At 40.7% G+C, this 26,867-nt stretch overlaps 1 protein-coding gene across 7 annotated transcripts in view; it reads right to left on the bottom strand.

The window, feature by feature from the left end:
• Nucleotides 1-26,867, bottom strand: part of LOC307183651 (protocadherin gamma-C3) — a gene marked incomplete at its 5' end in the record, with an annotated part of 178,578 nt that overhangs the window by 25,467 nt on the left and 126,244 nt on the right. The window contains one exon of one of the 7 annotated variants that reach the window (XM_079916470.1): nucleotides 5,830-10,249. The exons of the other annotated variants lie outside the window; for them this stretch is intronic. Coding sequence (XP_079772596.1) covers nucleotides 5,830-8,262 — 2,433 coding nt within the window. Of the gene's footprint in view, nucleotides 1-5,829; nucleotides 10,250-26,867 lie in introns of those variants that run through there. 7 annotated transcript variants of the gene reach the window in all.

Genomic DNA, 26,867 nt, shown 5'->3' with positions numbered 1-26,867 from the left:
TTGCTCCCCACATCTGCATCCTGAGCCTTTTCCAAGGGGAAACGCTGTCCTGGAGGAGCTGCCTCCCCAATTTCCAAGTCCAGCTGCTGCCGAGGAAATCGGGGGGCGTGATCATTCACATCCACGATTTCTACCTCTGCTCGGTACATTTCCAAAGGCCCTTCTGTTACAAACTCCAGGGGCACGATGCAGCTGGCACTGAGCCCACACAGTGCCTCTCGATCGATTGGATTCTTGATGAGCAGGGCACCGCTGTCCAAATCCACACGGAAGTGTCTTTGGTTCACCTCTCCAGCGACCTGCAGCCTGCGAGCTGCTAAGCTCTCTGCATCCAGCAGGAAATCTTGGGCGACATTCCCTACAAAAGTCCCTTCCTGTGACTCCTCTGGGACCGGGTATCGGATCTGCCCACAAACGTAACCCAGGTGGCAAAAAAGGAACAAAAGGGTAGTCCCCCGGCAGATTTCTACCCAGCTTCTCACCTTGCGGAGCATTGCTGCCGCCCACTAGTTCTCTATCTGGTCCTGAGAAGCCGAAGAAGCCGACCCGCCCCGAACGGCCACAGCAGCTGGAGACACCTACCTCCCTTTCCCCGCGCCAGCTCTGGCGCGGCTGGGCCGGCGCCGCAAGGGTTACGCGCCGTTTTTTTTGCTGGTGGCGGGGTAGATTTGTCTGCCTTCCTCCACCCGATTGGCAGACAGAGGCTCCTGGGCTCAGCCAATAGGCTAAGCAGAGAACGTCCCAATAGCAGCAGGGTAAATGCGTCGCAGCATTGGAAAAAGGAAAGAAAAAACAAAAAACAACCCACCTATCTTTTTGCCTTCCTCCTGTTCAACAGCATTTCCTCCCCCCCTCACGGGTTATTACCTCTATGGAGAGGCAGACAACATACACGGTTTTTTTTTTTTCTAACACACCAATTCCCAGCCCACACCACCCCGCCCCTTTTCGGTGGGGGAAAACAGCGACAGCCTGAGCCCTAGCAACCTGCAGCCCAGAGAGTGAGTAGCCATTTGAGACTGGTCACTTTGTTCAAGCCAATGTTGTCATCCACCAATATTCTAAATGAGTAGCTTCTGCCTCGGTCTGATTGTATTAGAGCAACAGCTACTTAGAAGCACTGCCTTATACTAAAAACTCTGCCCCTCTGCAGATTATTCAGAAATATATCCATCTCTTTGCAGAAGAGGCTTACACATTAAGGTAGCCTATTAAATTTATGCAGTACACATTTTTGTTGTAACAGAAGGCGCAGCAGAAACCAAACCTCTCTTATTCAGATACCCACTGGTGGTACACTAAATTGCCATTCATCGATTTCAAGGACAGTATGGAAGGAGGTGAAGGCGGGGGGAGGAAACCGGGAGAGAGAGATGTTCCAAATCAGTAAAGAATCAGTTTGCCTGGGAGACGCTAAGGACTACATCTCACTTCCTGGCAGAATGCTAATGTTCACAGATTTAATAGCTTCCGTGAATGATTGAGATCTGCTACCAAAAGCACAGTGCCTACAAATCTCCTTTATTTGACACCACTGTATGCTTGATATGTTGTTAATTACCAACAGTGACTGTTTCAAAAGAGCAAGTTTTTCACTTAGCCCTAGGGGGCCTTTTGGCAAGGGAGACTTGATCTCACCCCCCCCACCCTGATCCAGACCCTCCCTGGAGCCTGGCTACCACCTTGCACAAATGCAGAAACATCATTCAATTCACACTGTAGTTACCTGCAAACTGTAGTTCAAGTCGCAAACACACCAGAGCACAAAGAGAAAAATCCAGCCTGATTTGGACATGAGATTTTTTAAATTCATCTGAATCCTCACCTAGGCTACCAAAACCAGTGGCAAAACCTGAGGTTATCCTCCCCAGGTGTTTTCCCAAGCCCCTGATCCTCAAGAATATCCTTTTGATGGTGAGGCCAGCAACCAACACTCTGCTCTCAAAGGGAGGTGTCTGCTTTCTGTGTTCTTTTACTCCCAAACACCTAAACCTCCTCCCATGGGAATGACGGAGATGTCAATCAATCTGACCCATCAGGTGGTTATGCCAGGATTCACTATCTCAGTGGAATGACACCATTAGCCACCCAAGCTGGATCAGCCACAATGGAGAGGAGTAAGGAGGGTCATCCTTGACTCATTCCTCTCCCTCATTCCCTTTATCATGACAATGAATGAGTGCTGATAATTTCACTACAGTTACCTCCATCTATACTGTCACTGTGCTGGTTCAAGCATTTATCAATCTTCTCAAATACTATAATAGCCTTCTGATTTTTTTTTTTTTGTCTACAGTCCCAATATCCCCAATCCATTTCATTTGTGGCTGCCAGAATAATCTCTCCAAAACAAACAAAAAACCCTGATGACATCACATTTATGTCTCTTCAAAATTCTGCAATGACTATCATGGATATAGAATAAAATAAAAACTCCTTGGCATGGCATAAAGGTAACTCAAGATTTAACTCCTGCCTAATTGCTTCACTTTATCTCCTGCAAAGATTGTTTTACAAACACACTTTAAGGTTCAGCAATAATGAAAAATCATAATCCTTCTGCATGCAATCTCCTGCAAGGGTCCCTCTCTACCCCCTTTTCCCCTTTATTATTTGACAAACTACTACTCAACCTTTTGTTCTCAGATCAAGCATCATCACCTCTATGAAGTCTCCCTGGTTTCCCCAGGCTTAGGTGTTTCTTTTCCTTTGCTCCCATTGCTTCTTGTATTATACAGATCTCCATTATCGTTTTTGTGGGTGTGTGTGCGTGTCTGTCTCCTACAGTACCCTGCGTACCATAGCGGCAGGGACTGTGTCTTTTTATCTTTTAAAGTGTCTGGTACATAGGGATGTTCAATAAATGGTGGAATGATAATATCACTAATTATTAGTTCAACAAATATCTACTGAATACTTGTACTTTATATGAGTACTTTATATTGAGTATACATTTTATATGCATTACTTTTCACTCTTACACAATTTTGGAAGATTTTATAGATGAAAACACTGAAGATCAGAAAGGTTAGGAGACTTGTGTAAAGCTCAACTAGTAACTGCAGTCCTAGGATCTCCCCACTGCCACCTCTGGTCTCTCTAGAAAGAAATAAAGCCTTTCTATAACATCTTTCTTTTTTTTTTTTTAACATCTTTCTTTTTTTAAATGTATTTATTTTATTTTTGGCTGCACTGGGTCTTTGTTGCTGCGCACGGGCTTTCTCTAGTTGCGGCGAGCGGGGGCTACTCTTCATTGCGGTGTGCGGGCTTCTCATTGCAGTGGCTTCTCTTGTTGCAGAGCACAGGCTCTAGGCACACCGGCTTCGGCAGTTGTGGCACGTGGGCTCTAGAGCGCAGGCTCAGTAGTTGTGGCGCACGGGCTTAGCTGCTCCACGGCATGTGGGATCTTCCTGGACCAGTGCTTGAACTCATGTCCCCTGCATTGGCAGGTGGATTCTTAACCACTGCGCCACCAGGGAAGCCCCTCTTTCTATAACATCTTAAATCATTTTTCTACCAGTTTGTCATCCCTGTAACCATAAACTCGTCCTTTACTGATGCCTTTAATATCAAAGAACTAGACCTCTTATAGGTCTCAATCCCTTTTATTTGCAAGTTCACAGCAAAACAAACAGGCATACAATCTACATTACTAGAACTGGAAGATCATAAAGCCTAAATCCTACACATCCTAGACTTGACCTTTTTATGCCAGGTATGTGATTCTCCCCTCTCTAGATTTTTAAAACACCTTTATTGAGCTATATAAATAATATATACTTATATATATATATATATAAGTATATATTATTATATATAATTCATCCATTACACCATATGATTCATCCCTTTAAAATGTACAATTGAATGGTTTTTAGTATATTCACATATACTAAAATGATGCAACCATCACCATAGTATAGTTATAGAAAAAAATTTTCATTCCCAAAAGAAATCCATTCCCAAAAGAATGGATTTCTAGGCTAGAAATCCATTGCCTAGCTCTAGATTTTTAAAGAAATAGTTGCCCAGGTGCCAGTCGCTGAGGAAGATTTTTTCTTCAGATGACTGAAATATCTTATGTCTTCCTTACAGTGCTCTCCTAGAGCTATTCTATATAATATTTTAAGGTTGGGAAATAACATCACAGAATTCTTTAAAGTTCAGTTTGGCCCAATAAGGCTGGCTGCTGGTTCTGTGAACACCAGAATAACACTTTGCTTCAAAAACATGCTAATTGATAGACTGGCAGGTCCTAGGGCAATGCTTTGCAAAGTCGTCTTCACATTGAGATCACTTGGGGACCTTCAAAAACTACTGATGCCTGTGTCCCATCTCAAGAGACTATGCTTTAGTCCATCTGGGATGTGGCCTGGGCTTCAGAATTTTTAAAAGGTCCCTAGGTAATTCTGGTGTGCAACCAAGTTTGAGAACATTGTCCATGGGAAAATGCCAGTTGTTTTCCGGTCTGACCAGAAAAGCAGCAGCTGCTTCTCTCTGGCTTTCATCCTTCCTTAGCCTTTCCATCTATGCCTCTACTTTGTCATCTTTGACTGTCTCCAGGTTTGTTCAATTTCTAAAGTGTGTTTAATTAAGATTTGGAGTGGGTTAAGAACTAATAAAAAAATATTAGTCACAGCTAAGAATTTTTTTTAACACCTTTGATATTCTAGGCACTGTGCATATATTATATCATGAACTAATGTTATAAAACCCTTGTTACTCCCTTTTTGCATATGAAAAAGGGTCTAGAAAAGAGATTAACTTGGCCACGGACTCATAGATGGTAAGTGTCTAACTGCCAAACCCAAGGCTTGATAGCAATAATACACTTATTAGTAACAAAGTAACAGTTGTTCTCCCACAAATGGAAGTGTGTTTAATTTCACTCCAAAACAAAGACCTGCACACCATCCTGAATAAATGAAAGCTTTATCTTTTTCTCAGGATATGAATTTACCTACCTTTCACACTATGTGTATACCCAAGAAAAATGATGAAAGGATAGGAAATGACACTTTGGGCAAGAAGAACTTTCATTTTGTACTTTACGTTCTTCCAGATTGTCTGGATTTATCTTCGAAATAAATGATTACTTTTACTTTTATAATGAATGGTGGTTACCTTTGGATTTGGAGAATATAATTAGTTTTAATTTTTTCTTATACTTTTACATATTTGCCAAATTTTCTATAACGCACATGTATTACCATAACAAAAATTTTTTTGTGAGTAATGTCCACATAATTTCAGCACTGTGCTTGAAATAAAATTAAAAGGACCCTAGAATTTTATTTCTTTCATAGAAAGTCATCTGAGAATGAGGTACAGGATCTGTGTAGTCAAAGGAAAATTATCAGCAAACCATTAGCTTTAATGCAGATGTGGCAATCATTTGAAAGCTGGACAGATGAGGTAGTTTTTATATTCCTAGCAGCTGCCACTGGTTAGAGGTATTCACCAGCTTGTACTCAATGCAAATGACACCAAGCTAAGTTCTTGAGTGCTGAGACGGTGAGTTATAGCTTAATAGCCCTTTAGCAGGATTGGTTAGTTGCTATGGCAAGTGAGTACTGAGGGTGTGAATTGTGTCCACAGATAAGTCAATTAACTCCACACTGTGTGGGACCACAAACCACACTCTAGCTGGGCCATCCCCCTCCCCCAAAGGCATGACGTTTGATCTGGGAAAGGCCAAGTGAAAATGCGGACGCATCATTAGGAAAACATCTTGATCACAGAAAATAAAGGTGGCTACATACTTTCCTGACACTGATGCAGGAATCGAAAAGCATTAATATCATTCCAGGATGACTTGCTAACCCTTACCTGTCCGGGAGGGGAGCTCTCTGCACCCAACACTTGCCTATAGAACACTGGATCAAGGCTCCGCAGAGTGTTCTGGCGGCTGGCCAGTGGGCTGGCGGCACCTGGTTTCTTCAGCAGCGGGTCGCTGCGTCTCGAGTCAGTGGTGAGGTACACCTGATGGTAAAGGTGTGGAGGCAACAGGCCTCCCCGCACGGCGTCCGCGTGCAGAGAAGGCCCTGGTGTTCGGTACAGGGAGCTCACAGGAGCTCGGTATAGGTCCCTGGACTGCTTCCATTTGTAAACTTTGAATACGATCACTCCCAATACTGTGACTGCGAACCCCACGGAGACCAGGATTAAAGAGAGAAGTAGATAAAAGGTGAGATTTTTATTCTGCTCCCTGGGGGCAGAGCCGGAGGGGAACTCAGCTCGGGCTTCAGGAGATTCCTCGATTACTGACACAGTCAGGGTCGCGGTGGTGGACAGCGACGGCTCCCCATTGTCTTTGATCAAGACCGTGAGAGTCTGCCTGGGCGAATCTGTATCCTGGACTGGGCGGGCAGTGCTGACTTGACCCGTGTGAAGTCCCACAGCAAAAAGGCTCTGGTTGGGGGCTCCCAAGAGGCTGTAGGAGAGCCAGGCGTTGTGCCCTGAATCCGGGTCCCAGCCTACCACACGCGTGACCACGTGGCCTGCAGACGTACCTCGAGGCAGCATCTCCACCGAGCTCTGGCCAGGCCGGGGGTATAGGACCTGGGGGGCATTGTCATTGCGATCAGTGACAAATATGTTCACGCTGATATTGGTGGCCAGGACAGGAGTGCCCCCATCGCTGATATGAGCTGTTAATTCGAACGCCCGCCGATCCTCATGGTCCAGGGGCACTAAGGATGACACGACGCCACTGTCACGATTTATCGTGAAATAGCGACCCACTAGCCCTATTTCAGCTCCTTGCTCCAGGAGAAAGAAGGAAAGGCGAGCATTCTGCGGGGCGTCAGGGTCCCAGACACTTAGGTTTAGTATTGGAACACCGGGGAGGTTATTTTCCTCAACGTAAACATCGTAGGAAGACTGGGAAGATTGTGGAGGGTTGTCGTTGATGTCGGACACTTGCACCTGCACTGTCGTGAGGGCTGAGAGGGGAGGGGTTCCCGCGTCTCGAGCCGTGATGCTGAGGTTGTATTCTGGCACAGTCTCCCGATCCAGGGCTGCGCTGGTTTTCAAAGTAAAGTAATTCTTGAGGGAAGATGTAAGGCTAAAAGGGAGACCTGGTGGAACCTCGCAAGTCACCAGCCCGTTCTCCCCAGCATCCAGATCGGTAACACTGAGCAAAGCAATGACAGTTCCTAGGGGTGCATCCTCAGGGACTGGGCTGTACACGGAGGTGACTGTGATCTCCGGGGCATTGTCATTTACATCCACAACCTCTACCAAAACTTTACAATGTGCTCCCTCAGGACTGGCGCCCTTGTCTTTGGCCTGTATGTAAATCTCATGGAGTTTGGCGTCTTCGAAGTCCAGTCGACCCTTGACGGTCAGCACCCCAGTTACAAGGTCTAAGGAGAATAGTTCCCGCACGCCAGCGCGGTTGTGGCTGCCGAAGGAGTAAATGATTTCGCCGTTGGGGCCTTCATCCAGATCCGTTGCATGGACTTGCACGACGCGAGTGCCGGGGGGTGCATCCTCCAGGACGCGCGCCCGGTACAAGGACTGGTTGAAGGTGGGCGCATTGTCATTCGCGTCCAGCACGACGATTCGAATAGGAAGGCTGGCCGAGCGAGCCGGAGTTCCTCCGTCCAACGCTGTCAGCACCAGCTGGAGATTTGGTTCTCGCTCCCGGTCCAGGGCGCGCTCCAGCACCAGCTCCGCGTACTTGGTGCTATCTTCCCGCGTCTGCACGCGAAGCGCAAAGTACTCATTTCGGCTCAGCTCATAGGTTTGTAAAGAGTTGCTTCCCACATCTGGATCGTGCGCGCTCTCGAGCGGAAAGCGCGTCCCCGGCGCCACAGCCTCGCTAATCTCCAATTTCATTTCCCGGGTAGGAAAAGAGGGATTGTTGTCGTTGATATCCTGGATCACCACTTCCGCGCTGAACAGCTCTAGCGGCCTCTCCACTACCAACTCCAGAGTTATGGTGCAGGAGGGCAGCGTCCCACATAGCTCCTCTCGATCCAGGCGGTCGTTCACGAACATCTCTCCCGTCTCCCAGTTCACCTCAAAGAATCTTCGGCTAGCTCCGGACACCACCCGGAGCCTGCGGGCTGACAGGCTGCCGAGATCCAAGCCAAGGTCCCTAACCACGTTTCCCACCGCGAAACCCTTCTCTCTTTCCTCCAGGATCTCATAGCGAATGACGGCGGCGGACGCCTTATGCAAGGCACCAAGAAGAAGCAAAACTCCCACCACACTCCCAGTGCTTACCAGTCCACTTCTCCAGGCCTCTGGGACCATCTCACTCAAAGACAGTTCCTCTTAGCGGGGTCCAGATTGGCCCGGCTTCTTTCCTGAGAAACTTTCAGCGGGTTAACGCTCGGGCGCTGGGCTCCGAGTCGGACATGGCTTTCTGGATGCCGTTGATTTGCTCGCCGGCTATTCAGTCTCTGCCTCATCCCACGGCGCCAAGAGGGGACGGGCCGGGGCCAGATCTCCAGCTTCTTCATTGGCCGACAGCGGCACGCAGAGTCCCAGCCAATAACTGCACGAAAAATGCGCCAGCGCCCGGCTCACTGAGCGGGACCAGCGCTAGCGCCAGGAGCTTCTTTCCTTTGGCTTCCTTCCAGAGTTTACAGCCAGAGCTCCTTGGCAGTATCCGCGCATCGGAAACACACCTTAGCTGTAAAGCTAACTGCAGGGTGATGGAGATGGCCTTTCTGCGAGTCTTCAAGCCGAACTAGGGCCTATTAAACACCTCAACCGCTGACTTTTAACACTTCAACCCCCAAAAAGGGGGTTCAACCAAACCGAAAACGACACAACGTTATCTGGTTTGTTGGAGGACTAGGTACAACTTACCTAGCTGGACCATATTGTGGCGAGGCATTTAGCATTTCTGTGGAGGTGTTGATAATTTCAGTTGTATCTTTACCAACTGAGACTGTAGAACTACGGGTCACTTCCTCAGTAGAGAAAATCTACAGGAGCTACCAGCTGTTTGGTTTAACTTTGTTTTATGAAATTTAAAAGTACAATTCAGATTTCTTTTTAAATTGGATGTTGTTGCTTAGCTCTTATTTCTTAACAACCAGGGAGCAATGTGAAATTTCTATGCTGTTTGTCCCAACAAGCATAACCTCAATCAGAGAGCATCTCTAAAGTTTCCCTTTACTTGATCAATTTGTTTCTCAAGATCATATGGCATACCACAAAGAGAAGCTGCATTGCTAATAAAGGATAATACCCCTTCTTCACTCCTCTTCCCCACCCCCCAAAAAAAACGTAAAAGAAAAAGAAAAAAGACCAGGTTTTATTTACCACCTGGGGCCTTTATAAAATGATTGGGATATCAGAAATACAAAGCCTTTAGCCACAGAATAAAGAGCCTGAAGTTTTCTGCATTTAGGATTGTAGTCAAACAAAATAGTAATGATTAGGATAATGAATAAGAGAGTCAGCTATGATATAAGTTAGAACTGAGTTGTACATCCTTAGACAAGAAACTACCCTCTAAGGGTTCCTGAGTTCCTATCTTATTAAATGAATAAGGCAGATAAAATCCTGGCACATAGTAAGTCTTAATTAATGATGCACATCACCCCATTAGATACTAGATGTAAAGAACCTCATACTATTTCTGTACGCTTATCTTGGACACCACTTTGGTTGCATATAGTCCTTTCTGAATTTTAACTGAACCCTGAGGAAGGGTGGTAGGCAGAGAGGTTAGATAGGTATATAGGAAGTATATATAGGATATTTATTGAAGAGATGAAAAGCCGTATTTGACCTGTCTCTCTATGTCCTCAATACTTCCTCTCTTAAAACCTCCAGTTTTAAATACTCAAATTTGACAACTGTCCATACCACCAAGAAGGCTGATAAGTATTAGAAAATTAGAATATAGAATTTAGAACATATATAGTAGCCCAGCCACTTGCTACTCAGTGTGAGCCAAGGACCAATGGCATGGGCATCACCTGGGAGCTGTTAGAAATGCAGAAATGCCCCACTCCAGACCTACTGAATCAGAATTTGCATTTTAACAAAAAGCCAGGGTGATTTGAATGTAAAGTTTGAGAAGCACTGATCTAGTAGGTTTTTCAGATATACCAATTTATCAATCATTTTTTTCCCTATTCACCATCACTTAATTGACATTCTGGTTTTCAAAAACTAGCTTTTAAAAGCTGAAGTAGTTTTCCCTTTAACAATAAGGCCCATAGTTTTCCTAAGACCTCTTCATAAGCCAGCAGAACCCTCCTTGGATCCATTGTTTACAGTAGCAAGAGTGATCTTAAAATTTTAATTGAATCAGAAGATTCTCCAGCTCAAAACTTCTCAGCAGCATCTCACTCACTACTCTTGAAATAAAATACCAAATCCTTTGCATAGTATCCAAGTTCTCAAGCCTTCCCCTTCTCTCAATATGTTATTACACTGCTTTCAGTGTGGTCCGTCAACCAAGCTCTTCATGCTTTTTTCTCCTAGGAAAGCTTCTTTCCCTTCCTTTCCTTTGCTTATTTCTACAAATCTTTCAGGTCTCAGTTTAAATGTTGTTTTCTAATAGAGGTCTTCCTTAGGCCCCACTTAAAACCAGGATCCTTTGTTATGCTCCCACAGAGAACCTTATATTCTCCTTTATTGAACCTAGCACAATTTAAAATTTTATAATTATATTTTGTTTAAGCATAGTGCCTGCCTCTCCCACTAAAACAATAAAGCTGCAAGAAGGCAGAGACCATGCCTGTTCTGATTATCACTTGCCTCCCCAGTGACTAGCACTGTAGGCACCTGATGCTTAATTTTTCCCAGCTTTATGGAAGCATGACTGACAAACAAAATTATATAAATTAAGGTGTACAACACGATGCTTTAATACATGTATATATTGTGAGATGATCAACACAATATAGTTAACACATCCATCACCTCACCTAGTTACCATTTTTTAAGGTGTGTGGTAAGAACATTTAAGACCTACTCTCTTAACAAATTTCAAGTTACACTACAATATTGTTAACTATAGTCACCATGCTGTACATCGGATTCCAGAACTCATTCATTTTATAACTGAAAATGTGTACCCTTTGACCAACATCTCCCCATACTTAAGGCTTATTAATATAGCAATCTTTATGCTAATGGCATAGTAATCATTACATGCAGTAAGGACTATATATATTCGTGTGTATCCATTTTCCCTAGGAGAAAGCATTTTTGGAAGATACAGTCAGTCTTTTAAGCTACAAGTGGCGCTAGTGAAACTATTTCTTAACCTAATGATTTGAAAGAGAAAACATAGTTTGCCAAAGATCAAGCAAGGTGTAGTAATATAACTCACACTGGACATAAAACTTGCTGTCACCTATATCCAGGGGAAATGGAAGTACCAGTGTACAGGATCAACGGAATTTTCCAGTCTCTATCTTCTTTCCTCTCTGTTTTATAATTCCAAGAGAGCCTTAGATCAACAAGATGCAGCAAACAATTTTAAAATAGAAAGTGAATCTATTATAGTGTTCAACAGTGAGGCCTTAGTGTCAAAAAGACTTGAGTTCCAACACTGGACATTATACTTAGTAGCTAGGTAACCATGAAGCTTTTATTTTTAACTTTTATTTTCTTTATCTATAAAATGGGAATAATAATAGTACTCCTTGACATAATCACCGGTATCTCAATCTTTTATTTTAGTCTTTGAACAGCTTTGTACTTACCATACAGCTCACTTGGACAATCAATGATTTTTAGCCATTTTATACATTTACACAACCAATACTACAATCCAATTTTAGAATACTCCCATCAACCCCCAAAATCCTTCATGCCTGTCTGCAGTCAATCCTTGCTCTCACCCCCAGCTTCAGGCAGCCACTGATCGATTTTCTATATAGTTTTCCTTTTTCTAGAAATTTCACAAAAAAGGGAATTATAAAATGCATAGCCTTTTACATGCTCAACATCACTAATCATTAGAGAAATGCAAATCAAAGCTGCAAATGAGGTACCACCTCACACCGGTCAGAACGGCCATCATTTAAAAGTCTACAAATAATGCATGCTGGAGAGGGTGTGGAGAAAAGGGAACCCTCCTAGACTGTCGGTGGGAATGTAAGTTAGTGCGGCCACTATGGAAAACAGTTTGGAGGTTCCTCAGAAAACTAAAAATAGAATTACCATATGATCCAGCAATCCCAATCCTGGGCGTATATCTGGACAAAACTATAATTCAAAAAAGATACATGCCTCCCTATATTCATAGCAGCACTATTCACAATAGCCAAGACATGGAAACAACCTAAATGTCCATTGGCGGATGAATGGATAAAGAAGATGTGGTACCTATATACAATGGAATATTACACAGTATAAAAAAAGAACAAAATAATGCCACTTACAGCAACATGGATGCAACTAGAGATTATCAAACTACGTTAAAAAGAGAAAGACAAATACCATATGATATCCCTTATATGTGGAATCTAAAATATGGCACAAATGACTTATCTACAAAACAGAAGCAGACTCATAGACATAGAGAACAGACTTGTGGTTGCCAAGGGGTAGGGAGAGAGAGAGGGATGGACTGCGAGTTTGGGGTTGGTTGATGCAAACTACTACATATAGAATGGATAAACAACAAGGTCCTACCGTATAGCACAGGGAACTATACCCAATCTCCTGGGATAAACCATAGTGGAAAAGAATATAAAAAAGAATGTATATGTGTGTAACTGAGTCACTCTGCTGCCACACTGTAAATCAACTATACTTCAATTTAAAAATTTTTTAAAAATGCAAAGCCTTTTGTATCTGGCTTCTTTCACTTAGCATAACGTCACATCCAACTCTTAACCACACCCTCAAAAATGTTCTGTCTCCAAAGTTCCTCATCTAATAATGGGCACTTCTAGTCTAGTCAAAAACTCTCAGGTCAGGGCTTCCCTGGTGGCGCAGTGATTTAGAATCTGCCTGCCAATGCAGGGGACCCAGGTTCGAGCCCTGGTCTGGGAAGATCCCACATGCCGCGGAGCAACTGGGCCCATGAGCCACAACTACTGAGCCTGCGCGTCTGGAGCCTGTGCTCCGCAACAAGAGAGGCTGCGATAGTGAGAGGCCTGCGCACCGCGATGAAGAGTGGCCCCCACTCGCCACAACTAGAGAAAGCCCTCACACAGAAACGAAGACCCAACACAGCCAAAAATAAATAAATTTACAAAAAAAAAATTCTCAGGTCATCCTTAACATCTCTTTCTACATTCCAACATTTAATTCATTACCAGTTCATGTCAATGCTTACTACCTCCAAAATATACTTTGAATCTATCAATTACTTTCCCCTCTACCGCTACCACCTGAGACAAAGTCACCTTAAATACTGTCAGCTTCCTCTCTGGTCTTCTTACTTCCTATTTTGCTTTCCCTAAAGTCCATTTCACATGTGGAAACCTGAAGAATCTTTCAAAAATATATATTAAATTATATACTCTCCTTGCTAAACACAGTGCTTGGTACCAGGACTGGCTACATAATTTGCGGGACAAGCACAAAATGAAAACAGGGGGCTCCCTGTTAAAAAATTAGTACAATTTCAAGATGATGACAGAAGAGCATTAAACCAAATGCAGGGCCCTTCTAAAGTTGGGAACCAGTATGACTGCACAGTTCACATGCCCATGAAAGTGGCCTTGCCTGGCCCAGAGAAGCTCTCCATAAGTATTGCCTGATATTATTTTTAAAATATTAGGTAATTACCTAATATTATTTATTCCAAGAGGATTAATAATATCAAAAAATCTTATTCATGATACTATTAAATTAATGAATTCAAGGAAAAACATATGTATTATCCCCTAAAAGCCTAAATATCATCTAGTAATCTTTGAATTCAATCTAATTTGCTGATTTGAGGAACATCCTAAGGTCAAATTAAGGGATAATTTAAGTAGAAATTATATAAAAACAGATAATCAATAGATCAACATGTACCACGATGCAGACAGGTGGGATATTCAAGGATTTGGTGGAAGCTGAATGGTTTAGCCTTAATATTTCCGTGAAGCTCATCTGAAGTTTATTTATATGAGAAAATATTTTGCATACTTTGATTTGAAAAGATGATCTATGAACCTTAAGAATAAGAAATTATTTCATTAAAATATTTTGGAACTACAATCAGTGATTTAGAGGTCAAAGTTTAAGCAAAAAAAAAAAGAGGTTTACTTCTCCCTTCCATTTGAGTGATAATCTCTTTTAGTCTTGATCACATCAGTACTATTACTGTTCATTATACCACAAAGCTTAAATATGTCAGGAAACTACCCGCAAAAAATTGCTAAATTTGTCCATATGAAAATATCCCAAGAGACCTTAAGTCTCCTTAGAGAGATGAAATTTGTTTAATTTTTCCCCAGCATGCTATTATATTGTTACCTAAATTATTATCAATTTTTTGAAACAGGTAGCCTTGTACGGCTGAGTTATATTTCTAAACGAAGTAATTGACTTCAATATATAATGATAACTTTGAGTGAGAAAGAAGTGTGACTTTCTGATCTTTAAAATCTTCTGGCAAGATAGAAGTTTAGTACATGATATAGATGCAATCTCAAATCACCGAGACAAGGATGAAGTTTTTATGTACTTTTTATGTACTAGGACAACTGGATAGCCACTTAGAAAAAAAAGAAAAAAAGATAAAATTAGTTCCATACCTCAGCACACACAAGAATAAAGTCCATATAGATCAGGGATCTAAATGTACAAACCAAAATACCATACAAATACTAGAAGAAAACTGATGGATTTTTCTACAACCTGAGTGTGGGACAAGGCTTTCTAACTATGACTCAAAACCTAAGTGCAATATAGAAAAGGACCGATTCATTTGGTTACATAAAAATAAAGGGGGAAAAACATTGCAGTGTAAAAATACCATAAACAAAGTTGAAGGCAAATGACAAGCTAGGAGAAAATATTTGCAACTTATATCTTGGACAAAGGGCTAATATCTCTAAACATATAAATAACTTTCTAAAAGACAAAATACTAAAAAAAATCTAGAAGATAGAAAACAGAATAATGAATATAACATGAACTTTTAGAAGATAAACTGGCTCTTAAACATATGAAAAGGTATTTAACTTCAACAGTAATGAGAGAAATTCTAATTAAAATGATTCTGAGATTTTAAAAACTGATCAGATTGGCAAAAATTAAAAAGCTTGACAACATATTCTATAGATGAGGCTATGGGAAAATAAACATTCTCCTCTATTGGAATGCAAAATGGTACAATCTGTATATAGGGAAATAGTTATATCTAACAGAACTACATATGCACTTTCCCTATGACTTAGCAATCATACTTTTAGAAATTTACCCTAAATATACACCTCAAAAATTATGAAAATACATATATGAACCAGGTCATTCATTACAGCATTATTTGTAACTGCAAAAAGACTGAAAGCTACCTAAATGGAAAACTATAGTTAGTTGAATATACTATGATACGTACACATACAATGGAGTTTTATGAAGCTACAAAGAAAGATCTTTGTAAAATGATATAGAGTGATTTCCAGAATATATTGTTAGTGCAAAAAGCAAAGTGAAGGGCTTCCCTGGTGGCGCAGTGGTTGAGAGTCTGCCTGCCAGTGCAGGGGACACAGGTTTGTGCCCTGGTCTGGGAGGATCCCACGTGCCGCAGAGCAGCTGGGCCCGTGAGCCATGGTCACTGAGCCTGCGTGTCCAGAGCCTGTGCTCCGCAATGGGAGAGGCCACAACAGTGAGAGGCCCGTGTACCGCAAAAAAAAAAAAAAAAAAAGCAAAGTGAAAACCTTTTCTTCTGACAATGTGGAACTCGTCATACCACTATAAACAAATAGAAAATTGATGAAAATATTTAGAAAAATGCTTTTAGCTATTGGCTCAAAAGGAGTGCAAGACTGAGAGAAGGGAAGCAATGAGATGAGCCCCAGGATCTCTGTTATTTTACCTGGAGGCAATTTTCAGAGAAAAAAAGATTTTAAAAAAATGAACAGTGTTTCAGCAACCTGTGGGAAAATATCAAGTGGTCTAACATAAGTGAAATTGGAGTTCTCTAATTTTGTATGTGTGTGTGTGTGTGTGTGTGCATGTGATAAATAGTATTTGAATAAATATAGCCTCAAACTTCCTAAATCTAAAGAAAATTATAGACCCACAAAATCAAGAAGTTCAAGTATGCTATCCCAAGTAGGATTAAACACACCACAAAGAAAATGCACCATAAAGAAAACACACAATGAAGAAAAATACACCAAGGTCCATCATAATCAAATTTCTAAAAACCATTGATAAAGAGAAAAATTTAGAAGCAGTCAGAGGAAATACAGAAGAACAAACATAAGAAAGATTGCAGACTTTGCATCAAAAATAATGCAAGGCAGAAGAAAGAGGAAGAATATCTTTAAAGTGCTGAAAGAAAAAAATTGGCAACCTAGAATTCTATATTTAGCAAAAGTACCTTTCAAAAATGAAAGTAAAGATTTTTTGTTCAGACAAACAAAAACCTAGAAAATATATAACCAGAAGATCTATACTACAAGAAACATTAAAGAAAGCTCTTTAGTCGAAAGGAAAAGTGACACCGATGGAAACTTGGGTCTGTGTAAGGAATCAGTGACAGAAATGATAAAAATGTAGGTTGCATATTAAAGACTTTTCATGTTTAAATTTCTTTAAAAGATAAATGATTACCTAAAGCAAAAATAATAACAACATACTGTGGGGCTTAAAATACTACAGTAGTAAAATGTGTGGCAACAATGGCACTAAAAAACAAAGTAGGGGAAATGGAAGTATACTGTTAAAGTGGTGTAATATTACTCAAATTCTGTTACATTTATGATCATAAGTTAAAGATGCATAGTGTAAACCCCAGAACAAACACTTAAAAATCAAAGAGGATACTTAACAAACTAATATCAGAGACAAACAGAATACTAAACAATAACCAGGAAGAAGGCAGGAAACAATCAAAGAAGAAATTAACAATGGATGGAGGGCACACATGGGCAGTGAACAGACACCAATTGCTGCCCCCACCAAACCAGAAGTCTGCTGCACCTACACACACCATATCAAGAGGATAACAGACAGCACACACTGAGGAAAGAGGCAGCAAGCACCCAAACTAAAAGCAGCCCCTTGATTCCGGACAAATTGGTGGAGTAGAAAAACTTGAGCCCACTTCCTGTCACGAAAACACCAAAATCCCAACTGCTGAACAACCATCAACAAAAAAGACTGGAACCAACCAAAAAAGATATTTTACATCAAAAGACAAAGAAGAAGCCACAACAAGATGTTAGGAGTAGCACTTTCATGATATAAAGAAATCCCATAGGGAGTTCCTTGGTGGTCTAGTGGTTAGGATTTGGTGTTTTCACTGCAATGGCCTGGGTTCAATCCCTGGTCAGGGAATTGATATCCTGCAAGCTGCATGGCATGGCAAAAAAAAAAAAAAAAAAAAAAGGAGGAAGAAATCCCATGCCCACTGGGTAGGCAACTCACAAACTGGAAAAAAAATTATATCACAGAGGATCACCCAGAGGAGTGAGAGTTCTGAGCCCCACGTCAGGCTCCCCAGTCTGAGGGCCTTGCATTGGGAGGAGGAGCCCCCAGAGCATTTGGCTTTTAAGGACAGTGAGGCTTGAGTGCAGGAGCTCCACAGACTAGGGGAAATGAAGACTCCACTCTTGGAAGATGCACACAGATTTTACATGCACTGGGACACAGCACAAAGCAATGACGCCATACAAGCCTGAGCTAGACCTACCTGCAGGTCTTGGAAGGCCTCCTGGGGAGGTGGGGTTGGCTGTGGCTCACTGTGGGGGTAAGGACACTGGTGGCGGAGGCCCCAGGGAATACTGATTGTCATGAGCTCTCCTGGAGGTCGTCATTTTGGCACTGAGACCTTGCCAACAGTCTGCAGGCTCCAGTGCTGGGATCCCTCAGGCCAAAAAAACAGTGATGGGGAACACAGCCCCATCCATCAGCAGTCAGGCTGCCTAAAGTTGTACTGAGCTCACAGTCACCGCTAAACACACCCCTTGACATGGCCCTCCCCATCAGAGGGACAAGACCCAACTCCACCCACCAGCGGGCAGGCACCAGTCCCTCCCACAAGGAAGCCTGCACAAGCACCTGGACCAACCTCACCCACCAGGAGGCAGACACCAGAAGCAAGAAGAACTACGATCCTGCAGCCTGTGGAAAGGAGACCACAACCACAGAAAGTTACACAAAATGAGATGGCAGGGAAATACATTCCAGATGAAGGAACAAGATAAAAACCCAGAAGAACAACTAAGTGAAGTGGAGATAGGTAACCTACCTGAAAAAGAATTCAGAGATGATAGTAAAGATGATCCAAGATCTCAGAAAAAGAATGGAGGCACAGACCAAGAAGATACAAGAAATGTTTAACAGAGAGCTAGAAGATCTAAAGAACAAGCAAACAGAGATGAACAATACAACAACTGAAATGAAAAATACACTAGAAGGAATCAATAGCAGAATAAATGAGGCAGAAGAACAAACAAGTGACCTGCAAGACAGATGGGTGGAAATCACTGCTGTGGAACAGAGTAAAGAAAAAACAATGAAAAGAAATGAGAACAGTCTCAGAGACCTCTGGGATAGTGTTAAATGCATAAACATTCGCATTATAGGGGTCCCAGAAGGAGAAGAGAGAGAGAAAGGGCCCGAGAAAATATTTGAAAAGATTATAGCTGAAAACTTCCCTAACATGGGAAAGGAAACATTCACTCAAGTCCAGGAAGTGCAGACAGTCCTATACAGCATAAACCCAAGGAGGAACATGCAGAGACACATATTAATCAAACTCACAAAAATTAAAGACAAAGAGAAAATAATAAAAGCAATGAGTGTAAAGCAACAAATAACATACAAGGGAACTCCCATAACTTTATCAGCTGATTTTTCAGCAGAAACTCTGCAGGCCAGAAGGGAGTGGCATGATACATTTAAAGTGAGGAAAGGGGAAAACCTACAACCAAGGTTACTCTACCCAGCAAGGCTCTTATTCAGATTTCACAGAAAAATCAAAATCTTTACAGACAAGCAAAAGCTAAGAGAATTCAGCACCAACAAACCAGCTTTAGAACAAATGCTAAAGGAACTTCTCTAGGTGGAAAAGAAAAGGCCACAAATAGAAACAAGAAAATTACAAATGGGAAAGCTCACTGGTAAATGCAAACATACAGTAAATGAAGGAAATCATCCACACACAAATATGCTATCAAAACCAGCAATTGTGAGAAAAGCAGAGTACAAATGCAGGATATTGAAAGTGCATTTGAAATTAAAAGACAAGCAACTTAAAAAAATCCTGTATATATACTATATATATATATATATATATATACACACTCTATATATATATATATCAACCTCATGGATACATGTACCCCAAAGTTCATTGCAGCACTATTTACAATAGTCAGGACATGGAACCAACCTAAATGTCCATTGATGGAGGAATGGATAAGGAAGATGTGCAATTACACTTACACACACACACCACACACACACACACACACACACCACACACAATGGAATATTACTCAGCCATAAAAAAGAATGAAATAATGCCATTTGCAGCAACATAGATGCACCTAGAGAATATTATACTAGGTGAAGTACGTCAGACAGAGAAAGATAAACATAATATGATACCACTTATCTGTGGAATTTTTTAAAAAGTGATACAAAGAACTTATATACAAAACAGAAACAGACTCAGAGACTTCGAAAACAAACTTATGGTTACTAAAGTGGAAACATGGCAGGGAGGGATAAATTAGGAGTTTAGGATTAACATACACATACTACTATATCTAAAATAGGTAATCAACACGGTCCTACTGTATAGCACAGGGAAATGTACTCAATATTCTGTAATAACCTATATGGGAAAAGAATCTGAAAAAGAATGGATATATGTATATGTATAACTGAATCACTTAGCTGTACACCTGAAACTAACACAACACTGTAAATCAACTATACTCCAATATAAAATAAAAATTATTAATAAAAAGTTCCATAAGGAAAAAAAACAATGCATGGACAAGGAGAAAACAAAGAGCACAATGGTGGACATAATCATATCAATATTACATTAAATGTAAGTGATCTGAACATGCCAATTAAAGGTCAGTGGTAGATAAAAAAGCCTCAACTATGTCCTTCAGAAAAAATACTTTATATATAAAGAATTGAAAAAGATATACTATGCAGCACTAATTATAAGAAAGCTGGAGTGACCACATTAATATTAGAAAAAATTAGGCCTTAAGACGAGATATATTAGCAGAGATAAAGAGAGATATTACAAAATGACGAAAAGGTCAATGGATCAAGTATCAAGAATATTTAACAATCTCATGTCTATTTACCCAAAGGAAATTAAAAGGGACAAAGAGGGACATTATATAATGGTAAGAGCGTCAGTCCACCAGGAAGATATAGCCATCTTAAATGTGTATGTACTTAACAACAGAACTTCAAAATACATTTAAGCAAAAACATACAACTGAAAGGTAAAAAAGACAAATCCACCAAAATATAGGTGGAGACTTCAATTTGACAATAATTGACAAAACTACTAACAAAAATGTACAAGAAGTGAACATTTGATAAAACTTTTTCAATAACTGATAGAATTACTAACTAGAATATCAAAAAAGTAAGGAACACCATTAACTTATAGGGCCTAATTGACACTTACAGAACATCCCCCCCCAAAACAGAACACATATTCTATTCAAGTACCCATGGAACATTCTGATTGTATCTAGGGTCAGGAAACAAAGCTCAACAATTTTAAAAGAATGGAAATCACACAAAATATATGCTCTGAACATCCTGAAATTAAACTAAAATTCAGTAACAGAAAGTCAACAGGAAAATCGCCAAACATTTGGAAATAAACACAATTCTAAATAATCCATGGGCTAAAGAGTAAGTCTTAAAGAAAATTTAAAAATACACTTACCGAATGAAAATGAAGATACAATGTATCAAAATTTATGGGATGCAACTAAAGTATTCCTAGAGGGAAATATATATCACTAAATAAAGATAAAAATTCTCAAATCAATAAACTGTGATCTCACCTCAAGAAACTAGAAAAAGAGCTAAATAAACACAAAGCGAGCAGAAGCAAAAAATAATAAATTCAATAGCAGAAATCAATCAAATTGGGACTTCCCTGGTGGCACAGTGGTTAAGAATCCACCTGCCAATGCAGGGGACATGGGTTCGAGCCCTGGTCCGGGAAGATCCCATATGCCGTAGAGCAACTAAGCCCATGCGCCACAACTACTGAGCCTGCACTCTAGAACCCACGTGCCTAGAGCCCACGCTCCACAACAAGAGAAGCCACCAGAATGAGAAGCCTGTGCACTGGACCAAAGAATAGCTCATGCTCGCCACAACTAGAGAAAGTCCGCATGCAGCAACGAAGACCCAACGCAGCCATAAATAAATAAATAAATAAATAAATAAATTTATTTAAAAAAAGAAATCAATCAAATTGAGCTCCTAGGTATATATCCAAGGTAAGTTAAAGCATATGTTCATAAAAAGACTTGTAGCAAATGTTCATAGCAACATTTTTCACAATAGCCCCAAACTGGAATCAACCCAAATGTCCATCAATGGTTAAATGGGTAAACAGAATGTGGTATATAACCTTACAATGAAATACTATTCAACAATAAAAGGAATGAAGTGCTGATACATACTACAATATGGAAGAACCTCAAAAACATTACGCTAAGTGAAAAAAGCTAACACAAAAAAACTACATATTTTATATGAAATTTCTACAAAAGGAAAAACTATGGAGACTGAAATCAAGTCAGTGGTTGCCTGGGGCTCAGCGTGGAGTGGGAATTAACTGCAAACAGACACAAAGGAAATCTCTGGGGTAAAGGAAATGTTCTAAAACTGGATAGTGAGGATGGTTGCATAACAGTACAAAGTACCAAAACTGGTCTAACTTGTCACCCTTAAAATGGGTGAAGTTTATGATATGTGAATTATATCTCAATAAGACTTTTTTAAAACAAAAATAGAAATCAATAAAACTGAAAACAGAAAAATAGAGAAAATCAGTGGCACAAAAAGCTGGTTCTCTGAAAAGCAGTAAAACTGGTAAATAAATTGACAAACTCTAGCAAGACTGACAAACCAATATCCACAATGAAACAGGGGATATCACTACAGACCCAACAAACATTAAAAGGACTATTAGGGAATATTATGAACAACTGTTTGCATCTAAACTTGACAGTTTAGATGAAATGGACCACTTGCTCAAAAATAAAAGCTGCCACAACTTACCCAATATAAAATGGATAATCTAAATAGTCCTATAGCTAGTAAAGAAATTGAATTCATAGTTTAAAAATTCCCCAAAAGAAATCTCTAAGCCCAGATGGTTGTACTGGAGAATTCTACCAAATTTTTAAAGAAGAATTAACACCAATTCTACAATCTCTCTGAGAAAACAGAAGAGCAGAAAACACTTTCCATTTCATTTTATGAAGCAACTATTACTCTGATATCAGAAGGAAAACAAAGAAAGCACACAAAAAAGGGAAAACTACAAACCAATATTCCTCATGAATGTAGGTACAAAAACCCTTTATAAATCATTAGCAAATAGAATTCGGCAATATGCAAAAAGAACTACACTTCATGACCAAGTGAAGTTTATTCCAGGGATGCAAGCCTGGTTCAATATTTGAAAATTAGTTAATGTAATTCACTGTATCAACAAGCTAAATAAGAAAAACCACATGATCATATACATGGATGCAGAAAAAACATGTGACAAAATTTAACACCTATTTATGAAAAAGAAAAAAACTCTCAGAAAACAAGGAATTGGGGAGATCTTCCTCAACTTAATAAAGAGTGTCCACACAAACCTAAAGCAAACATTATACTTAACAGTAGAAGACTAAATTCCCCCCACCTAAGGTTAGGAACAAGCCAAAGATGTCCACTGTCACTATTCTTTTTCAGCATAATACTAGAAGTTCTAGACAGTGCAGTAGGCTAGGAAAAGAAAGGACATACAGATTGAAACAAAGAAGTAGTACTGTGCTATCTGCAGATGACATGATTGTCTACATACAAAATCCCAAGGAATCTACAAGAAAACTCCTAGAACCAGAAAGTGACTTCAGCAAGGTCATAGGATACAAGATCAACATAATGAAATCTATTCTATTTCTATATACTGTCAATGAACACATGGAATTGAAATGAAAAACCTAGCACCATTTACAATTGTTCAAAAAGTGAAATTCTTAGATATAACTCTAACAAAATATGCACAGAACTTGTAGGCTGAAACTTAAAAAATGCTGATGAAAGAAATTAAAGAGTAAATAAATGGAGAGAGTGACATACAATGTTCATGGATTGGAAGACTCAATACAGTAAAGATGTCAGTTCCCCCCACTTTGATCTCTAGGTTGTGACTCCTATCAAAATACGAGCAAATGTTTTGTAATATAGACAAGCTTATTCCAAAATTTATATGTAAAGGCACAGGCCCTATAGAATAGCTAAAACAATCTTCAAAAAGAAGAAAAAGTGGGAGGTATTACTCTAACCAATTTTAAGACTTACAAAATATTATAGTAATCAAGACAGTGTGGTGTTGGAAGAGACACACACACATAGTGCAACGAAACAAAACAGAGAACAGGGAAATAGACCTACACAAGTAAGGCCAACTAGTTTTTTTTTTTTAAGCCATAAAAATTTACTGGTTCACACAACTCAAGTCCAGAAGCAAGTAGGTGTCATGATTAGTTTGCTCCAGTAGCATAAATATGTCACAAAGGACCTGATTTCTTTCCTTCCTCTATTTAACATACAATGGTATTCTTCCTGGTATAGCTCCACACTAAGGCTGCCTGCCTCCTCTGTGGTCTTAACATGGTTGTTACTAACTCCTGCATGCTTCCATTTCCTGAGGAATAAAAAACATCTTCTTTAAATCCCAGCATACCCCTCCCTTCAACTTAGTTTGGCCAAGTGGTTTTCTTCTGTTTGTTTTGGGTTTTTTTTTTTTTTTTTTGGCCACGTGGCTTGCTGGATCTTAGTTCCCGGAACAGGGATGGAACCAAGGCCATGGCAGTGAAAGCACTGAGTCTTCTCTGATTGCTGTGGCTAAAACTTCCAAAACTATGTTGAATAAGAGTGGTGAGAGTGGGCAACCTTGTCTTGTTCCTGATCTTAGTGGGAATGGTTTCAGTTACCATTGAGGACAATGTTGGCTGTGGGTTTGTCATATATGGCCTTTATTATGTTGAGGAAAGTTCCCTCTGCCTACTTTCTGCAGGGTTTTTATCATAAATGGGTGTTGAATTTTGTCAAAAGCTTTCCCTGCATCTATTGAGATGATCATGTTTTTTTTTTCCTTCAATGTGGTAATATGGTGTATCACATTGATTGATTTGTGTATATTGAAGAATCCTTTCATTCCTGGAATAAACCCCACTTGATCATGGTGTATGATCCTTTTAATGTGCTGTTGGATTCTGTTTGCTAGTATTTTGTTGAGGATTTTTGCATCTATGTTTCATCAGTGATATTGGCCTGTAGTTTTCTTTCTTTGTGACATCTTTGGTTTTGGTATCAGGGTGATGGTGGCCTCATAGAATGACTTTGGGAGTGCTCCTCCCTCTGCTATATTTTGGAAGAGGAAAGCACTGAGTCTTAACCACTGGACCACCAGGAACTCCCATGGCCAAGTGACTTTTGACAAAATTGCAAAAGTCATTCAATGTAGGAAGTGTAGTCTTTTCAACAAATGGTACTGAAACAATTGGTCATCCATAGATAAAAAACTGACTCTCAAAAAAAAAAAATTGACTCTCAACCTAAAGACAGAATATGTTTTTTATTTCTTGGATAAATACCTAAATACCCCTATTTTAGAAGATAACATAGGAGAAAAATCTTCAGGGATTAGGGTATGTGAACAGTTTTTAGACCTGACACCAAAAGCATGATCCAAAAAATAAACTGCACTTCACTGAAACTTAAAACTTTTGATTTAGGAAGATCCTGTTAGGGGATGAAAAGACAAGCTATAGACTGGAAGACAATATCTCCAAACCACGTATCTGACAAAAGACTCATATGTAGAATATATAAATAACTCTCAAAATTCAACAGTAATAAAAAATCCAAATAGAAAATGGGCAAAACACAAAAACAGACGTCTCACTGAAGTGGTGACAAATAAGAATATGAAAAGATTCAATATCATTAGCCATTATAGAAATGTAAATTAAAACCACCAAGAGATATCATACACTTATTAGAACTGCTAAAGTAGAAAACAGTGACAGGACATTGGTTCAAGATAGCAAAGTAGAAGGACGTGCACTCACTCCCTCTTGCGAGAGCACTGGAATCACAACTAACTGCTGAACAATCATCAGCAGGAAGACACTGGAACTCACCAAAAAAGATACCCCACATCCAAAGACAAAGGAGAAGCCGCAATGAGATGGTAGAAGGGGAGCAATCACAATAAAATCAAATCTCATAACCGCTGGGTGGGTGACTCACAAACTGGAGAACAGTTATACCAGAGAAGTCCACCCACTGGAGTGAAGGTTCTGAGCCCCACATCAGGCTTCCCAACCTGGGAGTCTGGCAACGGGAGGAGGAATTCCCAGAGAATCAGACTTTGAAGGCTAGTGGGATTTGATTGCAGGAGTTTGACAGGACTGGGGGAAACAGAGGCTCCACTCTTGGAGGGCACACACAAAATAGTGTGCATATCAGGACCCAGGGGGAAGGAGCAGTGACCCCATAGGAGACTGAACCAGACCTACCTGTTAGTGCTGGAGGGTCTCCTGCAGAGGCAGAGGACAGCTGTGGCTCACCACAGGGACAAGGACACTGGCAGCAGAAGTTCTGGGAAGTACTCCTTACTGTGAGCCCTTCGGGAGTCCACCACCTATAGGCTCCAGTGCTGGGTCGCCTCAGGCCAAACAACCAACAGGGAGGCAACTGAGCCCCACCCATCAGCAGACAAGTGGATTAAAGTTTTACTGAGCTCTGCCCACCAGAGCAACAGCCAGCTCTACCCACCACCAGTCCCTCCCAACAGGAAGCTTGCACAAGCCTCTTAGATAGCCTCATCCACCAGAGGGCAGAGAGCAGAAGAACTACAATCCTGCAGCCTGTGGAACGAAAACCACAGGCACAGAAAGATAGACAAGATGAAAAGGCAGAGAGCTATGTATCAGATGAAGGAACAAGATGAAACCCAGAAAAACAACTAAATGTAGTGGAGATAGGCAACCTTCCAGAAAAAGAATTCAGAATAATGATAGTGAAGATGATCCAGGACCTCAGAAAAAGAATGGAGGCAAAGATCGAGAAGATGCAAGAAATGTTTAACAAAGAAGAATTAAAGAAGAATTAAAGAACAACGAGAGATGAACAATACAATAACTGAAATGAAAAATACACTAGAAGGAATCAACAGCAGAATAACTGAGGCAGAAGAACAGATAAGTGACCTGGAAGACAAAATGGAATTCACTGGGCTTCCTTGGTGGCGCAGTGGTTGAGAGTCCGCCTGCCGATGCAGGGGACATGGGTTCGTGCCCCGTTCCAGGAGGATCTCACATGCCGTGGAGCAGCTGGGCCCGTGAGCCATGGCCGCTGAGCCTGCGCGTCCAGAGCTTGTGCTCCGCAACGGGAGAGGCCACAGCCGGGAGAGGCCTGCGTACCACAAAAAAAAAAAAAAAGAAAAAAATGGAATTCACTGCTGTGGAACAGAA

This window comes from Stenella coeruleoalba, assembly GCF_951394435.1.
Source record: "Stenella coeruleoalba genome assembly, chromosome: 3".
Classification (NCBI taxonomy): Eukaryota; Metazoa; Chordata; class Mammalia; order Artiodactyla; family Delphinidae; genus Stenella; species Stenella coeruleoalba.
The sequence above is the reverse complement of the archived record's forward strand: the minus strand, read 5'-3'. Positions and strand labels throughout refer to the sequence as shown.